Below are 21,100 nucleotides of genomic sequence, written 5' to 3'. Positions count from 1 at the left end.
TTAAATTACAAAATTTGATTTCAAACTTATCAACCGATAGGAAAGACTGTGTAGAAAATCATTCTGTACCCTCTTTTCATATATTCTATTTCTTTGCTACTCTGGAAATTTCTGAATAAATTCTTGTGAACAGTCTTCCAGATGACTAATTCTCCAATTCTGTCTAATCTGTTGTTAATCCCTTCAATTGATTTAGCTCTTAATTTTAATCATAATTGTTTTTATTTCCAGAAGTTCTATGGTTATTCTTTAGGATTTCTTCTTTTCTACACATATTTTTATTTCCTTAAACATAGTAAGCCTAGCTACCATGTTTAATAATCTGACTATCTAAACTATTTTAAGGGGCCAGTCATGGTGGCTCACACCTGTAATCCCAGCACTTTGGGAAGCTGAGTTAAGCAGATCACTTGAGGTCAGGAGTTCGACACCAACCTGGCCAAAATGGTGAAACCCTGTCTCTACAAAAAATATAAAAATTTAGCTGGATGTGATGGCACATGCCTGTAATCCCAGCTAGTTGGGAGGCTGAGGCAGGAGAATCACTTGAACCTAGCAGGCAGAGGTTGCAGTGAGCTAAGATGGTGTCACTGCACTCCAGCCTGGGCGATGGAGCGAGACTCCATTTAAAAAAAAAACTATTTTAAGGTATGTTTCTGCTGCCTGTTACTTTCTGCTCATTCTCACATGCAAGATCTCACCTTCTTGTTAGATTATTCACTTTATGTGCTGCTAACTTTCCTTGCAATATAATGTGAATAAAGGAGGTCTAGAATAAAGGTGAATATTTTCACACACACAAAAATATCTTTATTTTCATATGCTAGGTGTCTGGGAAACAAAAAGACCGCAATCACATTAAATTTACAACTAGTGCTTCCTTTAGTCACCCACAGAGTATGAACTTGGGTTTCATGAATACAACTTCTAGCCCAATTTTTTCCTCCCTATTCTGCTCAGCACAACCAGAAAACATTCTTTTTTTTTTTTTTTTTTTTTTTGAGACAGAGTCTTGTTCTGTCACCAGGCTGGAATGCATTGACGTGATCTCTGCTCACCGCAACCTCTGCCTCCCGGGTTCAAGTGATTCTCCTGTCTTCAGCCTCCCGAGTAGCTGGGACTACCGGCACGCGCCACCATGCCCAGCTAATTTTTGTATTTTTAGTAGAGGTGGGGTTTCACCATATTGGCCAGGGTGATCTCGATCTCCTGACCTTGTGATCCACCCACATCGGCTTCCCAAAGTGCTGGGATTACAGGCGTGAGTCACTGCGCCAGTCAGAAAAATATTCTTTATAGAGTCCCTTAGGGGAGTAGGTAGGAAGCAAGTTTAGTTCTTTCACTGTAAGTGTATTCTTTAGGGTACCTTTTTTTCCCATAGATTTTTGGGGAACAGGTGGTATTTGGTTACATGAGTAAGTTCTTCAGTGGTGATCTGTGAGATCTTGGTGCACTTTTGGGTACCAATTAAATGGGAAAAGGAATCCTATGGGAATCCACAATTTTGGCTGGTCCCTGAGTTTATGGTTTTTACCCCTGTTTGGGTAGCTTCTACAAAGGGTCCTAAGGGTAAAAGTAAGTTTCAGTACTTCACTTCTGTATAGTTTTATCCTGATAATAATGTACCTAACATATCTTCAAATATTTTAAGCAGATATTTTCTTACCTATAAGCCTATTCATTTTAGTAGTCTTCAGCAATAAATATATGCCAAAAACAGAATAAAGCCTTTACTCACTCTTTGGTCCAGTTCAACATAGCTTCTGGATCCACTAAAACTCTTATTGCAGAGGTCGAAAATCAGTAGTAAACTGCCCTATCAATTTGGCATACTTTTCATTCCTATCTAATTCAACCTGTAAAGTTGCTGACACACCTGATTATTCTCTTAGGGCCAGCTTTTGACTTTCACAACAACACACTTTCCTACACAACGGCTATATAATCATTCCTCAAGGCTCAGATGAGATGGGTCTTCTCAATTCTGTATTTCCTCTGCCACCTGTTTGTCTTAGCCTACCAATTCATCTTCTATATGGATAGCCTCTTAACTGGATTTCTTCTGCCCATTTTTGTCCCTGAACAATCCATTCTGTGTCAAAACAACCAGAGTGATCTATTAAAAATAAAAATTAGATGTTACACTGCCTTTGCAAAACCTAAAGTACTGCATTTGAACTTTAGATAAATTCCACATTATTTAACATGGCGCATAAATGATATGACTCCTGCCTATTCATCTATAATTAACCTTTTATATAATACCGTAGGCAAATTGACCTTTTTTCCATTTCCTCAAATATGCCAAATTCTTTCCTGCCACATATCCTTAACATTTACTGTTCCCTCTTCCTGGAATACCGTTTCCCTACTCTTTGCTTGGTTATATGTCCTACTTCCACTTCAGATTTCACTATTACTGACTTTCTCAGAGGCCTTCCCTGACTACTCAAAGAAACAGCATCCTATTTTTTTCTTTTAGAATATGTATTTTAATTTGTGATTAAGTACTTCTTGTGGGTTTATGTCTGTTCCCCCAATTATCTGTAGGTTCTAGGTATGTAGAAACCCTATTTGTTATCTTCTCACTCTGTGCCCAGTTTCTAGCAGTGCCTGGCACATAGTAAGCATTCAATGAGCATATGTTAAATGACTGATTTCTCTCCCTTTAAGCAGACCCACAGGAAAAGTATAAGTCTAATGAGGAACTACATGTAGACCACAGAATCAGAACCAAAGAGAATGAGTTAAATGACAGGAATGTAAGAATCAAGTCAAAGTAAGATATATTTGCAATTATAATGGTTAAAGTTATATAGCCAAGATTACTTTCTGTTAATATTTAATGAATAAGATCAGCACATGCCTCAAGAACTCAATATATGGCTTTTAATTATTGTTGTCTATAATTTAAGGAAATAATCACCTACAAATGGCATGTTTCTCAAGTTGGCTTACAAATTTGTTACTACTTGGAAGACTGAAAACATTTTCCCACAGAACCAATATTACACACAATGGTTGGGTTCCTTTGGTTAGTGCATAATGTTTACTCCATAATTTATTTACCCACTTTAACAAACATGAATTGAATATTTATTTGTGCCAGAAACCATTCTAGCACTAGAGATACAATAGTAATGAACAAAATAGACAAAAAATCCTATTGTCATTGGTATTACATCCATGGTTTTTCTCCAAGAGAATAAAAGTAAGTAAAATATATAGAATTATAGATAATGATATATGCTATGGTGAAAAACAAAGCTGGGTAAAGGGATCGAGAATGGGGGAAGAATAATTTTAACTGATTATTAGTAGAATGTACTAGAATCTCTGTTCTAAAAGGATTTAAGATAGGTATTACTTACAGAAACTAAGTATTACAAATAAAATAGCAATGCTTACACTAGGAAAGACTTTCAATTGAGAAGCATTATAAAAACACACTTCCTTTCCCATAGCAGTAGGATAGGCAGAGAACTACTCAGGCTCTAAGTCACATAACAAGCTATCATAGCCTGAGGCAGATTCTCCAAGAAGGCAGTGGTTACAGAAGGCTAAAAGCAGTACTGGGGATTCTAGGAAGAAAAGAAATGAGGAGCCAAGAAGGCTAGGACACTTCTTGCTGATGATATGAAGCCCCATCAACAGGCAGTCCCCTCTACCCAGCCACTAGTTGGCTAGCTTTTCTTCCTACAACTTTAACTATTTCCAACCAAGATCAGTTTCCTATTTGGCATATAATGTTTCCCTTATTATACCCTATCCTGAAAACAAATATTTAACTATTGGGACTTTTCTGATAAACTTAATGGCAGAAAAAGATCCCTTTTTATCCCCATATCTGTGCCATTATAATTCATATTGAAGGAATGTAGATACCTAGTAAACTATTCTGGTTCTCTATTTTACCTTAATAACTAGGATAGAGACCTGGATCTGAGGTGAAATGCAAGAAGATAAAACAAATTAGAACAAGGTTGTATAAAGTAACCCTAGCACCACAGTAATGACTAGACCAAGAGAGATAATCATCCAGTTTAGTCATTTATAGTTTGTCCACAACCATTTCCACTATCTTAGATCATTCACCATAGACTAAGTGGGGAAAACAGAAAGGGGGAAGAAGAGTGCTCTCTAAAGCCACTGGCTCATACAGCTGTGGTGATAGCCAGGTAAGTAATGAGTATATAAATCAAGCCTGTCCCCACAGTAAGTTGTTTTTATTCTTTCATATGAGAAAGGGCGTTCTTAGTATTTTCACCTAAAAAAAAAAAAAAAAAAAAAAAAAAAAGCAAGGGTTTAAGTCAGTGAGTGCTAATTTTCTTTTGTAATTACAGTATTCATCACGCTGTTACTTTCATAAAATAAAATGATTCCTCAGGTAGTAATTATCAGGTATATTTCCAGGAATTTTAAGTTAAATACAATGTATTTATATTCAACATTTCATAAAATAGAGCCTCAAGTTTAAGAAAATATAAACAGCAACATACAATCAAAACAAAGCATCAGTAGAAAGATGTTGGCCAGAAACAATTACCTTTATGGCTGTATGTTTGTTTTCATCTTCTTCCATCCATAGATCCTGTTCATAATAATATAAGCCATCATTGATAACTTTAGCAAGTTCAGATGTGATTTTTGCCCGAGACATGTGGTTGCCTGTTCGATCTCCTCCGGGATGTTTTTTCACGTAAGGTGGTGTCTGAGTTACAATCAAAATCTTGTTTAAGTCTTGGTCATCAATTTCATAATCTGAATCATTATCAGACCAATCAGTAAATGTGTTTTTCCGTCCTATTTGTTCAATCTCTTCATCAAACAAAAAATCAAGTTCTTCTTGTTCTGGTTCTTCTGAAGAACATAGCTGATTTAATGACCCTTCAGGGACAGACACTGATTCCTGAAGGAAGAAATTGGTAATTTATATAAAAAACTTTCTATCACTTTTAAATTAAATGTCATAAAACAGTGTTGCAAGTAAGTAATATCAAGCTTTTATGCTCAATTACTAGTTTAACAGCCAAACTGTAAAAGAAAATCAAGTTAGTATTATTTTGGCCCAATAAAACACAAAGTTGAATAAAGAAAGGATTACATTAAAGACTTTTAGAGTTGGAATAGTCTTAATCATCAATTACATTGCAATGACTCATCTTACTGATGAAAACAAACACCCAGAGATATGAAAGTATTTGCCTATGATTTCATAATTATAAACAGAACCAATTATCTGGGTGTGGTTGTAGATTCCTATAATCCCAGCTACTCAGGAGGCTGAGGCAGGAGAATCATTTGAACCTGGGAGGCAGGAAGGTTGCAGTGAGCCCAGATCGCACCATTGCACGCGAGCCTGGGCGGTAAGAGTGAAACTCTGTCTCAAAAGATAAATAAACAGACAGACAGATAGATAGAATCAAGGTCTTCTGATTTTCAGAGTCAATGGTCTTCCCTATTCCAAACTTTTTTACCTCACAATGATAATAACATAGTTTCCTAGCTAATCCCTCTACTCTATCCTCATCCCCATTCTACATGGCCCAATTTTCATGTCAAATTCACGCTAATATTCAGCAAATGTTAAAATGTCTACTCCTCAGGCCGGGTGCCGTGGCTCACGCCTGTAATCCCAGCACTTTGGGAGGCCGAGGAGGGTAGATCACAAGGTCAGGGGTTTAAGACCAGCCTGGCCAACATGGTGAAACCCTGTCTCTACTAAAAATACAAAAATTAGCCAGGCGTGATGGCATGCACCTGTAGTCCCAGATACTCGGAAGGCTGAGGCAGGAGAATTGCATGAACCTGGGAGCCAGAGGTTGCAGTGAGTCAAGATCACGCCACTGGACTCCAGCCTGGGCGACAAAGCAAGACCCTGTCTCAAAAAAAAAAAAAAAAAAAAAAGACAAATTGTCCACCCCTATATAGAACTTAAAACAGCTAGGCCAGGTGCAGTGGCTCACACCTGTAATCCCAACATTTTGGGAGGCCAAGGTGGGCAGATTGCCTGAGGCCAGGAGTTTGAGACAAGCCTGGCCAACATGGCAAGACCCCCGTCTCTACTAAAAATGCAAAAATTACCCAGGTATGGTGGCGTGCACCTTTAGTCCTAGCTACTCAGGAGGCTGAGACAGGCTGAGACAGGAGAATCACTTGAACCCCAGAAGCAGAGGCTGCAGTGAGCTGAGATCGTGCCACTGTACTCACAGCCTGGGTGACAGAGCAACACTCCATCTCAAAAAAAAAACTTAAAACAGTTGTTGGTTTACATTAAAAGTCTAAGCTTTTAGATCCTAGATCTTCTAATATATAAACTAGTCTAAAACTCCCAACAGCAGGAAGTAGTTTCTCCTTGGTGTTACCTTCATTGGTCATCCTCTGGCCTATTTTACCCTTCAGTTCATGCTAACTTCCTATGTCTAGGAAAAAGACAATTCCTCCCTTTCAAAACTCCCAATAACGTAGATCCATATTCATTTAGTCAGTTGATAATTATCTGAGTGCTCCCTCTGAGCCAGGCACTGTTCTAGACGGGGACAGACAGCAATAAATTTAACAACAACTATGCCCTGATGGAGCTAACAATCTAGTAAACAGAAGGCTGCCCAAGATGTTTTTACTAAAAAAAGACAAGTTGTAAAACACTGTGAATATATTTATTTTAAAAACATTGATGATGTATTTTAAACTATATACATTGCTTTTCACATTTGCAAGTACATAATAAAAGTCTAAGACAATAAATACCAAACTGTTCAATTTGTTTTTGTAATTTCTAAGGAAAAGACCATTATTAAGAAATTAGGAGTTGAAGATGACTTAAGTTTGCATGCTTATTTGCAGTAGTAATACACAGTGCAAAGAATAAAAGCAATAAATGCACATCAATACTGAAAACACGTATTACTATTAGAAGATCAAAGACTTTTACGACTTTCTGGAAAGCAGAAAATAAATGGGATTGTATTGATAATAAACAAGAGTAGAGAAAACAGCAACCTAGAACTCATACAAAGGTTAAAAGGGAAGCAAAAGCCATTGATACCGCCAGAGTTCTAGAAAGTTTTGAGATGGCAGTTAGAAGGAGTAGGAATGGACTACCGGATGGTAATCAAAATAGGTATTTGGAAAACTAGCTATAGAATACAGCTAAAACAGTCAATCCAATCCCTTTATCTCAGAATATAAAACTATATAAAGATCACTGCCAACTAAAAGCCTGAGAATTACTTTCTAAACAAAATAAGATTTCACAAGAGAGGGCTCATGTTTTGGGTACTGGGGCTGAATAGAAGTTGAACACATCCTAGTATTATTTTGAACCTCTAAAATAGAGTTGGGGGAGGAAAAGAAAAGGTAATTTCACCAATGAATGAGATACACTAAGAAATTCTACGTCTCAGAGAAAAGTACTCCTTTTTTTTTTTTTTTTTTTTTAGCAATTTTGGAGAAAAAGAGCCAGCATCTCTATTCTCTGCCTAGGTGTCCAAGTCCATAGGACGTTTTCACTTACCAAGAGTGTGCAATCGGCTGAGCGCAGTGGCTCACGCTTGTAATCCCAGAAGTTTGGGAGGCCAAGGCAGGTGGATTGCCTGAGGTCAGGAGTTTGAGATCAGCCTGACAAATATGGTGAAACCCCGTCTCTACTAAAAATACACAAAAAAATTAGCTGGGCGTGGTGGCAGGTGCCTGTAATCTCAGCTACTCGGGAGGCTGAGGTAGGAGAATCGCTTAAACCCAGGAGGTGGAGATTACAGCGAGCCGAGATCATGCCACCATTGCACTCCAGCCTGGGCAAACAAGAGCAAAAATCTGCTTCAAAAAAAAAGCTAAAAATAGAGTGTGCAATCATACCTCACATTAAACAAAACAGCCCTGGATGAGCAGATTAGGCCAAAAAAGAAAACCATACCAATTTACTGATATTAATATGAACCATCAACCAAAAATCGCCGGATATTAAGAAAGTCTTCAAAAAGCAACCAAAACAATGATGGAAATAATGAAAGTATCAGAAGATAACTTTTTTTAAACACCCAACACCCAGTAGTTAGATGATCAATCATGGAGGTCCAACATCAGATGAAAACAGATACCAGAAAGTGGAAATCAGAGAAACATTAGTTTCCCCAAAATGAAGGACATGAATATTCAGCACAACGAATAAAATTACACCTGACTGAGCTGGGTGCAGTGGCTCACGCCTGTAATCCCAGCACTTTGGGAGGCTGAGGCAGGCGGATCACGAGGTCAGGAGATCAAGACCATCCTGGCTAACACGATGAAACCCCGTCTCTACTAAAAATACAAAAAAAAAAAAAAATTAGCCGGGCATGGTGGCGGGTGCCTGTAGTCCCAGCTCCTTGGTAGGCTGAGGCAGGAGAATGGTGTGAACCCAGGAGGTGGAGGTTGCAGTGAGCCAAGATCGCGCCACTGCACTCCAGTCTGGGTGACACAGCGAGACTCCATCTCAAAAAAAAAAAAAAAAAAAAGACCTGACTGGGCACGGTGGCTCATGCCTATAATCCCAACACTTTGAAAGACTGAGGTGGGTGGATCACTAGAGCCCAGGAGTTCAAGACTAGCCTGGGCAGCATGGAGAAACCCTGTCTCTACAAAAAATATATATACATACACGAAAATTAGCCAGGCCTGTTGGTTTGTGCCTGTAGTCCCAGCTACTCAAGAGGCTAAGGCAGGGGAATCGCTTGAGCCCAGGAGGCAGAGGCTGCAGTGAGCAGAGATCACGCCACTGCACACCAGTCTGGGCAAAGGGAGTGAAACCCTCTGCCAAAAAAAAAAAGATTTTCTGTTTAAAATGAGACCTATACCAAAGCATATCATCTTGAAATTTCAAGAGTGGGGATGAAGAAATGATCTTAAAAATCTCAAGCAAGGCCAGGTGAGGTGGTTCACACCTGTAATCCCAATACTTTGGGAAGCCGAGGCCAGCGGATCACCTGGGCTCAGGAGTTCGAGAACAGCCTGGCCAACATGGTGAAACCACGTCTCTACTAAAAATACAAAAATTAGGCCAGGTGCGGTGGACCACACCTGCAATCTCAGCACTTTGGGCGGCTGAGGCGGGTGGATCACCTGAGGTCTGGAGTTCGAGACCAGCTTGGCCAACATAAGGAAACCCCGTCTCTACTAAAAATACAAAAATTAGCTGGGCGTGGTGGCGTGTGCCTATAATCCCAGCTACTCTGGAGGCTGAGGCAGGAGAATCACTTGAACCCTGGATGGGGAGGTTGTAGAGAGCTGAGATCGCACCACTGCACTCCAGCTTGGGGAAGAGTGAGACTCTGTCTGAAAAAGAAAAAAATAGATAAATACAAAAATTAGCGGGGTGTGATAGCAGGTGCCTGTAATCCCTGCTACTCACAAGTCTCAGGCAGGAGAATCTCTTGAACCCGGGAGGTGAAGGTTGCAGTAAGCCAAGATCACACCATTGCACTCCACTCCAGCCTGGGCAACAAGAGCAAGACTTCGTCTTTAAAAAAAAGAAAAAAAAAAAATCTCAGGCCAGGCACGGCGGCTCATGCCTATAATCCCAGCACTTTGGGAGGCTGAGGCGGGCAGATCAGGAGGTCAGGAGATCGAGAACATCCTGCCTAACACAGTGAAACGCCATCTCTATTAAAAATACAAAAAATTAGCTGGGTATAGTGACACACGCCTATAGTCCCAGATACTCAAGAGGCTGAGACAGGAGAATCGCTTGAGCCCGGAAGGCAGAGGTTGCAGTGAGCCAAGACTGCGCCACTGCACTCCAGCCTGGGCGACACAGCGAGATTCCATCTCAAAAAAAAAAAAAAAAAATCTCAAGAAGAAAAAAAAAAACACTTGATACAAAGAACGCGAAGGGACTGACTTTTATAAGATGACAAAAGAAACCAAGATGACAAAAGAAAAATGCTTTTAGAATTCCAAAGAAAAATGATGTCCAACCAAGATTTCTATACCCACTCTAAAATGTTTTTAAAAGATCACTTTTTTAAAAGCATATTAAAAATAATGTCAATAACTGAGCTACCTCAACAGTTATCTCTGAAATATCTAGGTCCCCAGAACCTAAAGCCATGTTTCCTCCAGGCCAGATCCTCAGTCTGTAGCATCAAAATACCATACATTTCAGATATACTGGCATTCTCTGGCCATAAAACTATACAGTTCTCCTTATACTTTTAAAACCAGCCACCAGAAACAATTTGCTGGTCCTCCACATCACAATCCTCTCAATACCTTCCATCCTCTTTAGAGAGCTTACTTTCAATATTTGAATCTTTTGAGTGGCATTCTTCCCAAGTTTATTTTTAGTGAACTTTTACTTTGAAATAATTATACATTCACATACAGTTGTAAGAAATAATAGAGATCTCATGTATCCTGGTTTCCCCCAATGTTAACATCTTACAAAAATATACTACAACATTCCAAACAAGGTATTGACTTTGATATAAATCAGTCTTAGCTTATACTTCCCCAATTTTACTTGCACTCATTTTTTATTTAGATCAAAGCAATCCTATCACATATGTAAGTTCGTGTATCTACCACCAGCGAAAAATGCAGAGCAGTACCACCACAAGGATCTCCTATTGCTCTTTTTATAAATATAACCATCTCACTCCCTTATGTACCCCCCACCAAAAATTCAATTTTCTTTTCCTTTTGTGCATTAAATCACCAAAACATATATAAAGCTGATGTATAAATCACCAACACTTATATAAACCTTATAAATAATTAACATGGGTATAACTTCAAAATTTATATATTTTCTGGCCAGGCTGCAGAGGCTCATGCCTGTAATCCCAGCACTCTGGGAGGCCAAGGCAGGCGAATTATTTGAGGACAGGAGTTTGAGGCCAGCCTGGGCAATATGGTGTAATCCCGTCTGTACCAGAAACACACAAAAAAATAGTTGGGCATGGTGGAGTGAGCCTGTAATCCCAGTAATTCAGGAGGCTGAGGCACAAGACTGTCTTGAACCCAGGAGGCAAAGGCTGCAGTGAGCCAACTTCGCAGCACAGCACTGCAGCCTGGGCGACAGAGCGAGACTCTGTCTCAAAAAAAAAAAAAGTCATATTTTTTCAACTTTATAAAAAACTGAAATATTATTCAAGTTAAAATTAGTCACAAGTAGAAAAACCAAGACAAAATTCTTTCTTTTTTTTGAGACAGGATCTCACTTTGTTACTCTCCCTGGAGTGCAGTGGTATGATCATGGCTCACTGCAGTCTTGACCTCCTGAGCTCAAGTGTTCCTCCTGTCTCAGCCTCCTGAGTAGCTGAGACCACAGGCACATTCCACCAAAAAATTGGCATTTAGCTAGTTTTTTGAATTATTTGTAGAGACAGGGTCACCCTATGTTGCCCAGGTGGCCCCGAACTCCTGGGCTCAAGCAATCTTCCTGCCTCGGTCTCTCAAAGTGCTGTGATTACAGGCATGGGACACTGTGCCCAGCCTCCAAAATTCTTAAATCATGTTCAGAAATAAAAAATATACTTTAAGGCCGGGCGTGGTGGGTCACGCCTCTAATCCCAGCACTTTGGGAGGCTGAGGCAGGTGGATCACAAGGTCAGGAGTTCAAGACCAGCCTGACCAACATGGTGAAACCCCGTCTCTACTAAAGATACAAAAATTAGCCAGGCGTGGTGGCTCGTGCCTATAATCCCAGCTACTCAGGAGGCTGGTGCAGGAGAATCGCTTGAACCCGGGAGGCAGAGGGGGCAGTGAGCCGAGATCGCGCCACTGCACTCCAGCCTGGGTGATAGGGCGAAACTCCATCTCAAAAAAAAAAAAAAAATACACTTTGAAACTTGATACAACTTATTTTCCTCATAGAATAACCCATAAGTGTCTACTGAAGTCCAAAAATTACAAATTTAAAACTTTGCTAAACTTTTCCAAATTTTACATATGCACCTAACAAACATAAAATGCACTGACCTTATACTCCACCCAGGGTATGTCACACTTCACTCAGTCTGTAACAACTTACCCTCAATTTCACTGGTGCTGGCTGATGTCTCTTTTTAACTTCTATCCAAGGTTCTGAGTCCAAGTCAGGCAAACTGGTGGACAAACCTCTAGACATTGCTTGAAGAATACTTGTTTCGCTATTTTTCTTTGGGTTCAATGGGCTTCCAATTCTTGGAGAATTTGGGGCAGACTCTAAAATTTTAAGTTAGTTCTATAGTTAAAATGATAATGGCTTTTCTTACTTATAAAATACATTTCATTTTTTCCTTAAATGAGGCTTGATATTTTTTCACAAAAACATGATCAGTCTCAACTGTAAGGTTTCCAGTGATTTTCAAACCTGAAGATTTACTAAAAAGTGAAACCATTGAATAATTAAAGGAATGTCACCAACTCTTACACAGACCACTACATTCACGCAAACTTCTCAAGAATATCAATGTGATTCACTTCCTAATTATGACAGTACAACTATTAGGAAGTCAAGTTCTCTGAAAAATCTTAGATTAAAATCTATAAATTATAAGGAAATTATGGAATCTCAATTGCTATTAAGCCATAGTTAAGCTAAATGCACATCTTATTCAAGATAAAATTAGTCTCTTGTTCTACTAGGGTCTAAACTAAAGCCGTTATTATTCCTAGTTTTCACATTTCCTTGGCTCAACAAGGTTTGCCTACTGCAATAAATGCAGTGTAGTCATTTACTACTTTGGCTCATACTGAAATACTTTAAAGAGTAAAATGTCGACCAGCCTGACCAACATGGAGAAACCCTATCTCTATGAAATATACAAAATTAGCCGGGCGTGGTGGCGCATGCCTGTAATCCCAGCTACTCAGGAGGCTGACGCAGGAGAATCGCTTGAACCTGGGAGGCGGAAGTTGCAGTGAGCTGAGATGGCGCTATTGCAATCCAGCCTGGGCAACAAAAGCCAAATTCCATCTCAAAAAAAAAAAAAGAGTAAATGTCACATCACTACATCCCTAATGCACACAGCCCTGGCATTAAAAGCATTTAAAAGCTGTTGGAATTTGAAATGTCTTTCTATACAGTACACTTCTGTAGGTTTATTTTTAATCAAAATTATAAAACTCAAATTGTAGCCGGGCGCGGTGGCTCACGCTTGTAATTCCAGCAGTTTGGGAGGCTGAGGCAGGTGGATCACAAGGTCAGGAGTTCACGACCAGCCTGGCCAATATGGTGAAACCCCGTCTCTACTAAAAATACAAAAAAATTAGCCAGGCCTGGTGGTGGGCGCCTGTAATTCCTGCTACTCAGGAGGATGAGGCAGAAAATTGCTTGAATCCACAAGGTGGAGGTTGCAGTGAGCTGAGATCCGCACTCCAGCCTGGGCGACAAAGCGATACTCTGTCTCAGAAAAAAAAAAAAAAAAATCAAATGGCTTCTTTTATAAATATTTTTTCAAAAGTCAAAGAGTATTTAAGTATTTTAAGCCACATTCAGGTTCAGGTCTGAAGATGCAATATGAACTTGCTTTGGACACAAGGTGCCTTTAAAAAATGTAATCTCTAACATTAGGTTGTAAGTCTCAAATATACACAATAAAATTTATTTTTCAAAAATGTATACCATAAAATTCTTAACATCATTAACTTCTCTAAGTCAATTCATTGAAAATATGGAGAAGTTAAATGTTAGATGCAGAAAGCTGATATAAATTAACACCAGCAATCTTTTTTTTAATATTTACTAAATGAAAGGCACATTTCAAGAATGGGTTTAAGAAGAGTATTTCAAGATTTTACGTTCATCTACATGCTAGACATAGATAAGAGTAAAAGCTTTAAAATCTTCCCCTTGGACACATGGACTCAACCAGGACTCAACTACTAGATTACTGTATTATTTATAGAAGACTATGTATTTGTTTCATAACAGGAAAAGCTCTAGAACTGTGCTGTGCAACAGAGTAGGCACAGTCGGGCATGGTGGCTCACCCCTGTAATCCCAGCACTTTGGGAGGCCAAGGCGGGTGGATCACCTAAGGTCAGGAGTTGGAGTCCAGCCTGTCTGACATGGCAAAACCCCATCTCTACTAAAAATACAAAAACTAGCCAGGCGTGGTGGTGGGTGCCTATAATTCCAACTACTTGGGAGGCAGGAGAATCCCTTGAACCAAGGAGGCAGAGGTTGCAGTGAGCCGAGATCGCGACATTCTACTCCAACCTAGGAGACAGAGCAAGACTCCATCTCAAAAATAAATGGATCTATTAAGTTAAATTAAAATATTTATTTAAAATATTAAAATTAATTTCAACTGTTTTATAATTTTAATACTAAAATTTTTAGTTATATATATGACTCACATTTTCATTGGACACTGGTGCTTTATAACTTTATTAACAACACATGTATCACCAATTCATTCACAAAAAAAGTACAAGTGAAATACATGCTTTGGATGAACATTAATAGTCTAGTTATAGGAATGGGAAAAATATTAACTCCAGAGAACACTTTTTTTTTTCTTTTTCATGAACCATACAGGAGACTTAAATTTTTTTTTTTAAGAGACAGAGGCCGGGGCGCGGTGACTCACGCCTATAATCCCAGCACTTTGGGAGGCCAAGGCGGGCGGATCATCTGAGGTCAGGAGTTCGAGACTAGCCTGGCCAACATGGTGAAACCCCGTCTCTCTAAAAAAATAAAAATAAAAATAAAAAAATTAGCTAGGCGTGGTGGCAGGCACCTGTAATCCCAGCTACTCGGGAGGATGAGGCAGGAGAATCACTTGAACCTGGGAGGCAGAGGTTGCAGTGAGCCGAGATCACGCCACTGCACTCCAGCCTGGGGGACAAGAACAAGACTTCGTCTCAAAAAAAATAAAAAGAGAGAGACAGGGCCCCTAACAGCAGTACAGTGCCATGGTAATGCTCACTATAGCCTCCAACTCCTGGGCTCAAGCAATCCTCCCAACCCAGCCTGCTGAATAACAAGGACTACACATACACACCACCATGCCCAGCCAACTTAAAAATATATATATTTTGTAGACTGGGTCTCACTTTGTTACCCAGGCTAGTCTTGAACTGGTCTCAAGCGATCCTCTCACCTCAATCTCTAAAGCGCTGAGATTATAGGCATGAGCTACAGCACCTGGCCCAGAGAACTCTTATTTCTAATACTATGAATTATCCATGTTCATACTAAATAAAGCCTTAAAAGTAGATGAAGACCTGGGCATGGTGGCTCATGCTATAATCCCAGAACTTTGGGAGGCCAAGGCAGGTGGATCACCTGAGGTCAGGAGTTCAAGACCAGCCTGACCAACATGGTGAAACTCCGTCTCTACTAAAAATACAAAAAAATAGCCAGGCGTGGCAGTACACACCTGTAGTCCCAGCTACTCGGGAGGCCGAGGCAGGAGAATTGCTTAAACCTGGGAGGCGGAGGCTGCAGTGAGCAGAGATCATGCCATTGCATTCCAGCCTGGGCAACAGAGCAAGACACCATCTCCAACAACAACAACAACAAAAAAAAATATATATATATATATATGAGAGTTTTTGGTATGTCACCCAGTCTGGCCTCGAACTCCTGGGCTCAAGCATCCTCCCAACTTTGCCTCCCGAGTAGCTGGGACTACGGGTGTATGCCACAACACTCAGCTGTTTCTTATAAAATGATCTCTAAATGTTATTTAAGCTTGATTTATGCTTCTACTGGGAAGTAAAGCATTTCAATATATTCACAACACATATGCTTAGAAATGAAATGACATTAAAACACTAAAGAATATGGGTAAGATGAGAAAACATGCAATTCTTAGAATAAGACTTGTAAAGGTGTTAACCTCATAATAATTAATTTATACATATGCTCTGTGTGGTCTTCTGCATCTTTTTTTTAAATAATGAAGATTTCAAACTATACATCTGAACAGATTAAGGGTAACAGTAAACCCCTAATCTTCCAAGACAAAATGAGTTTAAATGACTTAGATTACCTGATACTAAACTTACTTAGAAACAAAAAACAAATTAGATACATATATTGAATACTTGTTATAATTCGTAAGAACACAGAAAATTTATCTTTGCTGCTTTTATTAACTGAAAATTATCAGTGGCCAGGCATGGTGGCTCACGCCTGTAATTCCAACACTTTAGGAGGCCAAGGTGGGCTGATCACAAGGTCAGGAGTTCAAGACAAGCCTGACCAACATGGTGAAATCCCGTCTCTACTAAAAATACAAAAATTAGCAAAGCATGGTGGCGCGCACCTGTAATCCCAGCTACTCAGGAGGCTGAGGCAAGAGAATCGCTCGAACCCAGAAGGCGGAGGCTGCAGTGAGCCATGATTGCGCCACTGCACTCCAGCCCCTGCACGACAGAGCAAGACTCCGTCTCCACAAAAAAAAAAAAAAAAAAAAAAAAAAAAAAAAAGCAAAGAAAATTATCAACTAAACTCTCCAAAGATAAATCACCATATACATTTCATCTCTGGTATGATTTTTTTTCTACCTTGGGAGGATCACATTTCTGGGTAATTAAACAGGTTTCCTGAAAAAGGGATTACATATTTTATGTGTGGCACTTTTTAAAATTCTCATTGAGTGGTGTTAAGAGTCAAAGGAAAAAAAAAAAAAAAGAAAAGAAAGAAAAACACTACATTACAATGCCCTTGTGAAGATTATTAAAATTTAAAAAAAGAAAAAAAAAACAACACTGTCAGGTACCTGACCTTTCAATTTTGATGAATGAAATCCTTTCATTTAAAAGTTAATAGTACAATACTAACCATATCCAAAAAACTGCAAAACCTGTTTCAGAAGTAATCTTACCATTCCCATAATCAATGTTTTGTGGTGCATAAAGGTAGACTTCTGCTCAGTTCAACCCCTATTAGAAAATTCAACCTCCAGATAGGAAAAAAAAATAGAAATTTTAATCTCTTTGATGAAGAAGACCAATTATGTTAGAATATTTTACCATACAAATCCCTCCCAAATCATAAAGAGTTATGTCGTTAAAATTTTTAAGGTCTTCAAATTTGAGATTAAAATGACATATAGTTTCACTACTTTTCTCTACCCATAGATACATATAAACACAGTCTATGCTTCTTATCCCTATTTCCACTTCAAATTTTTGGTGACATACTACTCCCCATTGACTTAAAGAAACTAGGCTTTCTTATCACTAGGAAATTATTAAGGTGAGAAATTTGGGAATTCATGGAAAGAGGTGATTTACATATTTATTCCTATGACCTAATGTGAATCAGTATAATTCTAAGAACCCTCCATCTTTCTATATTTCTTCATTAATCATCTAGTTGCTGATATATAATCTAAATAACCTAAAATGTATGACATTTGAATATATACTGGCTTGTTTCAGACAATATGTATGTGCATGCATCTGAGTGTATATAAAAAACACAAAAATGTACAAGACATTATGATTTTATTCTTATAATTTTATTAGTATGCATAAACGGTTGATGGACAGGCATTACCAACTTGACAGACCTATCTTACCTACCCTATAGAGAAAGTATATGTTATTTCATCTAACTTACCCAATGCCTGTTCACAAGTTGGCTAAAACTATCATCTTGGACCCAAGTTGATACAATAAATAAATCTAACTTATTTAATCACCCATTATATCTTAACAAAAAATAAATTAAAAACCACTAGCTAAAATAATGTCACTTTTCTTCAGCTTTTAAAATGCCTGTCCAAGTTGCTTACTGGAATTAGAAGCAGAAGCCTGACAAAGAAACATAAGATAAAAATACTGTGAGACTGCCCATCATCGATGCTTTGTTGATGGGATGTTCTCTCATATTGATGTATCAAAAATACATTTTGAAGAGTAAAGAAAGAAATACCCTCATCCAGTTCTTAAATTCCTTACCCCTTAAGTGTCCACATTAATAAGTCTTATGTCCAAGTGAAACATCATGACAATATCTGAGTTTTGCAATGTACACTACACTGAAAGGCAAATCAAATAGCAAAGTACTTAAGAATCTGGGAAATGCTACTCAATCCCCTTTTTCTGCTTTATTCATCTGGACACAAGTACATAGCCCTGGAAACAGAAAACATACTCTTGCAGTACTTCCAGAATAATAATAATTAACTTTCCCACCATGAATAAAAGCAGCCCATGCAGCCCAGGCCAATTACACAGAAATAGGCAGCTCCTATAAAAAGAGTAGCAGTCCTCTGGTCTGTCTCTCATTATCGCAAAGGTGGTTATCTCCACTGCAGTGTTGGCCCAACTTCCTCCACCAGGAGGTGGGAATAGACATTCTTGAACAGAAGACAGTCTGATCGCTTTCATTTTTGCAGCAGGATTTGTTCCAGTATTTATAATGGCATTTCAGTGAGTCACCTATTCCACTGCATATTCCGATCAAATGACATCCAAGAGCTTCAGAAGATCATCACCCTGACTGAAAAAAGTTTAAGCACACATTTTTTCCCAAGAGGGAATGTCTTAAAAATGATCCAGGAAAAAATTATTAACATTAAAGCTTTTGGAAATTCTAAACACAACCAAATTAAAGAGAATCCCAATTCTGATTTAGAATATAGGTCATCTTATCTTTCCAAGACAAGATTAAAGCACATTGGTAACAAAATTAAAGGAAGGCTACCCCACTCTTGAGTATAAGACCTTTTTAGAATAATCCAATCATACTATTCCAATTTTACAGGGGAAAACAGGATATATATCTATAGTTATTTAGTAAAAATAAAAGGAAGAAACTCCATACATGACAAAGTACACATATAATTTAAGAACAAGAAATATAAGACAGCTTTCCTCATAATTCTTAAATCCTTAATTTATACCTCTGTGAGTGAGGCAATATGAATACAAAATGGGACATCAAAAGTCCTTCAGTTAGCTTTAATTTTCCTATCAAATCTAAATAAACTATAAATAAGTAAGTAAGTAAACTGGACCAAATAACCCACTGTTACATCGTTTGCTCTAGAAGAAAAGATGTTACCTGTATGTGAGCAAAAGGCTTGGCCTGGTACAAACTCTGGACAATCAATCAGTTGAGAGAAGTCTGTTGGTGGCACATTGCGTGAAGGAGGGCCTGGAATTGGCCATTTTTCTGGTTCTATCTTTTTTCTCATTTTCTCATCCACAATTTCTACTTCTGTGCTATCCTTCAGTGCCTATTAACAGAAATTGAGCTATTAAAATTATGAGCTATTTCACTGCCTATGCTATACTTCTAAGAACCTAAAAATTTGAAAATCTGAAATTAGCAAACTAATTTGCAGTTAACGATTCTAAACAATCCATAACTACATAGAACACAACAAGTTTTAAAATCATTTGTGCCTGTAAAGTAACAAATATCCTGATCTCCCACTTATTTAACTTCAGATGATAAATTTTTCACAATTAGAATAGTCATTTAAGGAATACTGAATCAGCTAGAAGCAAATTGACTTTTGCTATTTTCTTCTCTCTCTCATATTTCCTTGTCTTCCATTAAAATATCACCAAATAAAATTTAGGCATTTTATTATTGTAATAATTACCACAATTTATTGAATAATAAGTACTACATGTACTCATGATTCCTCACAATACCTCACAAAGAAGGTATCACCCCTGCATATAGATGAGGAAACTGAGGCTCAAAGAAATAAACTTAATCGAAGATCATAGATCTAGTATGAGACAACACCAGACTCAAACCATTATCTATCTGCAACTAAAAGTCTTAGCCATTAGGCTATGATGCCTCCCCAATATGTACTATAATTTAAGGATAAAACAAAACTAGGCCAAAATTTCTTCAAGATACAAACTAAAGCCTTACTGACTTAACTTCTCACTGAAGTACAGGAGTTTTTAGAAATTAGGATAAATATAAAATGTATAATATAAAAACAATACAAAGTTATATGTACATTAACTGATAAAAATTAAAGCCCACTACATTTTAGTTGGAGAACATGCTGTATATAATTAAGAACATTAACCGGGCGAGGTGCTCACGCCTGTAATCCCAACGCTTTGGGAGGCCGGGGCAGGTGGATCATGAAGTCAGGAGATCGAGACCATCTTGGCCAATATGGTGAAACCCCATCTCTACTAAAAATACAAAAATTAGCTGGGCATGGTGGCACGTGCCTGTAATCCCAGCTACATGGGAGGCAGAGGCAGGAGAATCACTTGAACCAGGGAGTCAGAGGTTGCAGTGAGCCGAGCTCACGCCACTGGACTCCAGCCGAGAGACAAAGCAAGACTCCATCTCAAAAAAAACAAAAAAATATAATATTATCCATTCGGAAATGAACAGATTTTGAAAAAAGAACCTACTCTTGCTCTTAATATTAGTATGGTACTTAACTCTCAGGTTATATTTTCCATAACCGGGTATTTCTTTTTTATTATTATTTTTATTTTTTGAAACAGTCTCGCTCTGTCACCCAGGCTGAAGTGCAGTGGTGTGAACTCGGCTCACCACAACCTCCACCTCACAGGTTCAAGCAATTCTCTGCCTCAGCCTCCCAAGTAGCTGGGATCACAGGCGCCACACCCAGCTAGTTTTTTGGACTTTTAGTAGAGACGGGGTTTCAACAAGTTGGCCAGGCTGGTCTTGAACTCCTGACCTCGTGATCCACCTGCCTTGGCCTCCCAAAGTGCTGGGATTACAGGGGTGAGCCACCGTGCCCAGCCATAACTGGGCATTTCTTTAAATTACAATTAGGACTTATTTTAAATGAAACTCCTTTGAGAAGGGAGTCTGAAATATAAAATGGAGAAAGATAGGAAAGAATCCTATGGTGAAAGCTTTAAATGAGTAAAATCAGTATATTTTTCCCAACATATATTTTCCTCATTTTGTCCACTAAAAGACCTAGAAGCAATGACGCCCCAGTAGCAAACAGTATGCCCAGCATCCAGACCATGCAACGACATGGATGAATGTCAAACACTACCAATGAAAAGAACCCAGAGACAGAAGAAATCAATTTATACAAATGCCAAGAACAGACTAATCTAATCTATGATATGAAAATCAGAAAAGTTGTTGGAGAGGCTGTGTGAAACTGACTAGAAAGAGCCATGAAGGAAGTTTTTAGAATAATGAAAG

At 38.5% G+C, this 21,100-nt stretch overlaps 1 protein-coding gene across 25 annotated transcripts in view; it reads right to left on the bottom strand.

Annotated features, from left to right (window-relative positions):
* Nucleotides 1-21,100, bottom strand: part of LARP1B (La ribonucleoprotein 1B) — a 153,818-nt gene that overhangs the window by 89,112 nt on the left and 43,606 nt on the right. For 17 of the 25 annotated variants that reach the window (XR_001444971.3, XR_013417294.1, XR_003729779.2 and 14 more), the window contains 3 exons: nt 18,989-19,163; nt 12,011-12,183; nt 4,547-4,909 (listed from right to left, as the gene is read on the bottom strand). Coding sequence is in view for 19 of the 25 variants with exons in the window: in XM_015139202.3 (XP_014994688.2) it covers nt 4,547-4,909; nt 12,011-12,183; nt 18,989-19,163 (711 nt within the window). In the remaining 6 variants the exon portion in view is untranslated. Of the gene's footprint in view, nt 1-2,468; nt 4,268-4,546; nt 4,910-9,133; nt 9,313-12,010; nt 12,184-17,419; nt 18,425-18,988; nt 19,164-21,100 lie in introns of those variants that run through there. The other 8 variants (XM_078002257.1, XM_078002258.1, XM_015139207.3 and 5 more) reach the window with 3 other exon arrangements.

This window comes from Macaca mulatta, chromosome 5, assembly GCF_049350105.2.
Source record: "Macaca mulatta isolate MMU2019108-1 chromosome 5, T2T-MMU8v2.0, whole genome shotgun sequence".
NCBI classification, from domain to species: Eukaryota; Metazoa; Chordata; class Mammalia; order Primates; family Cercopithecidae; genus Macaca; species Macaca mulatta.
Note: the sequence above shows the minus strand (reverse complement) of the source record. Positions and strands in the feature narration are given on the sequence as shown.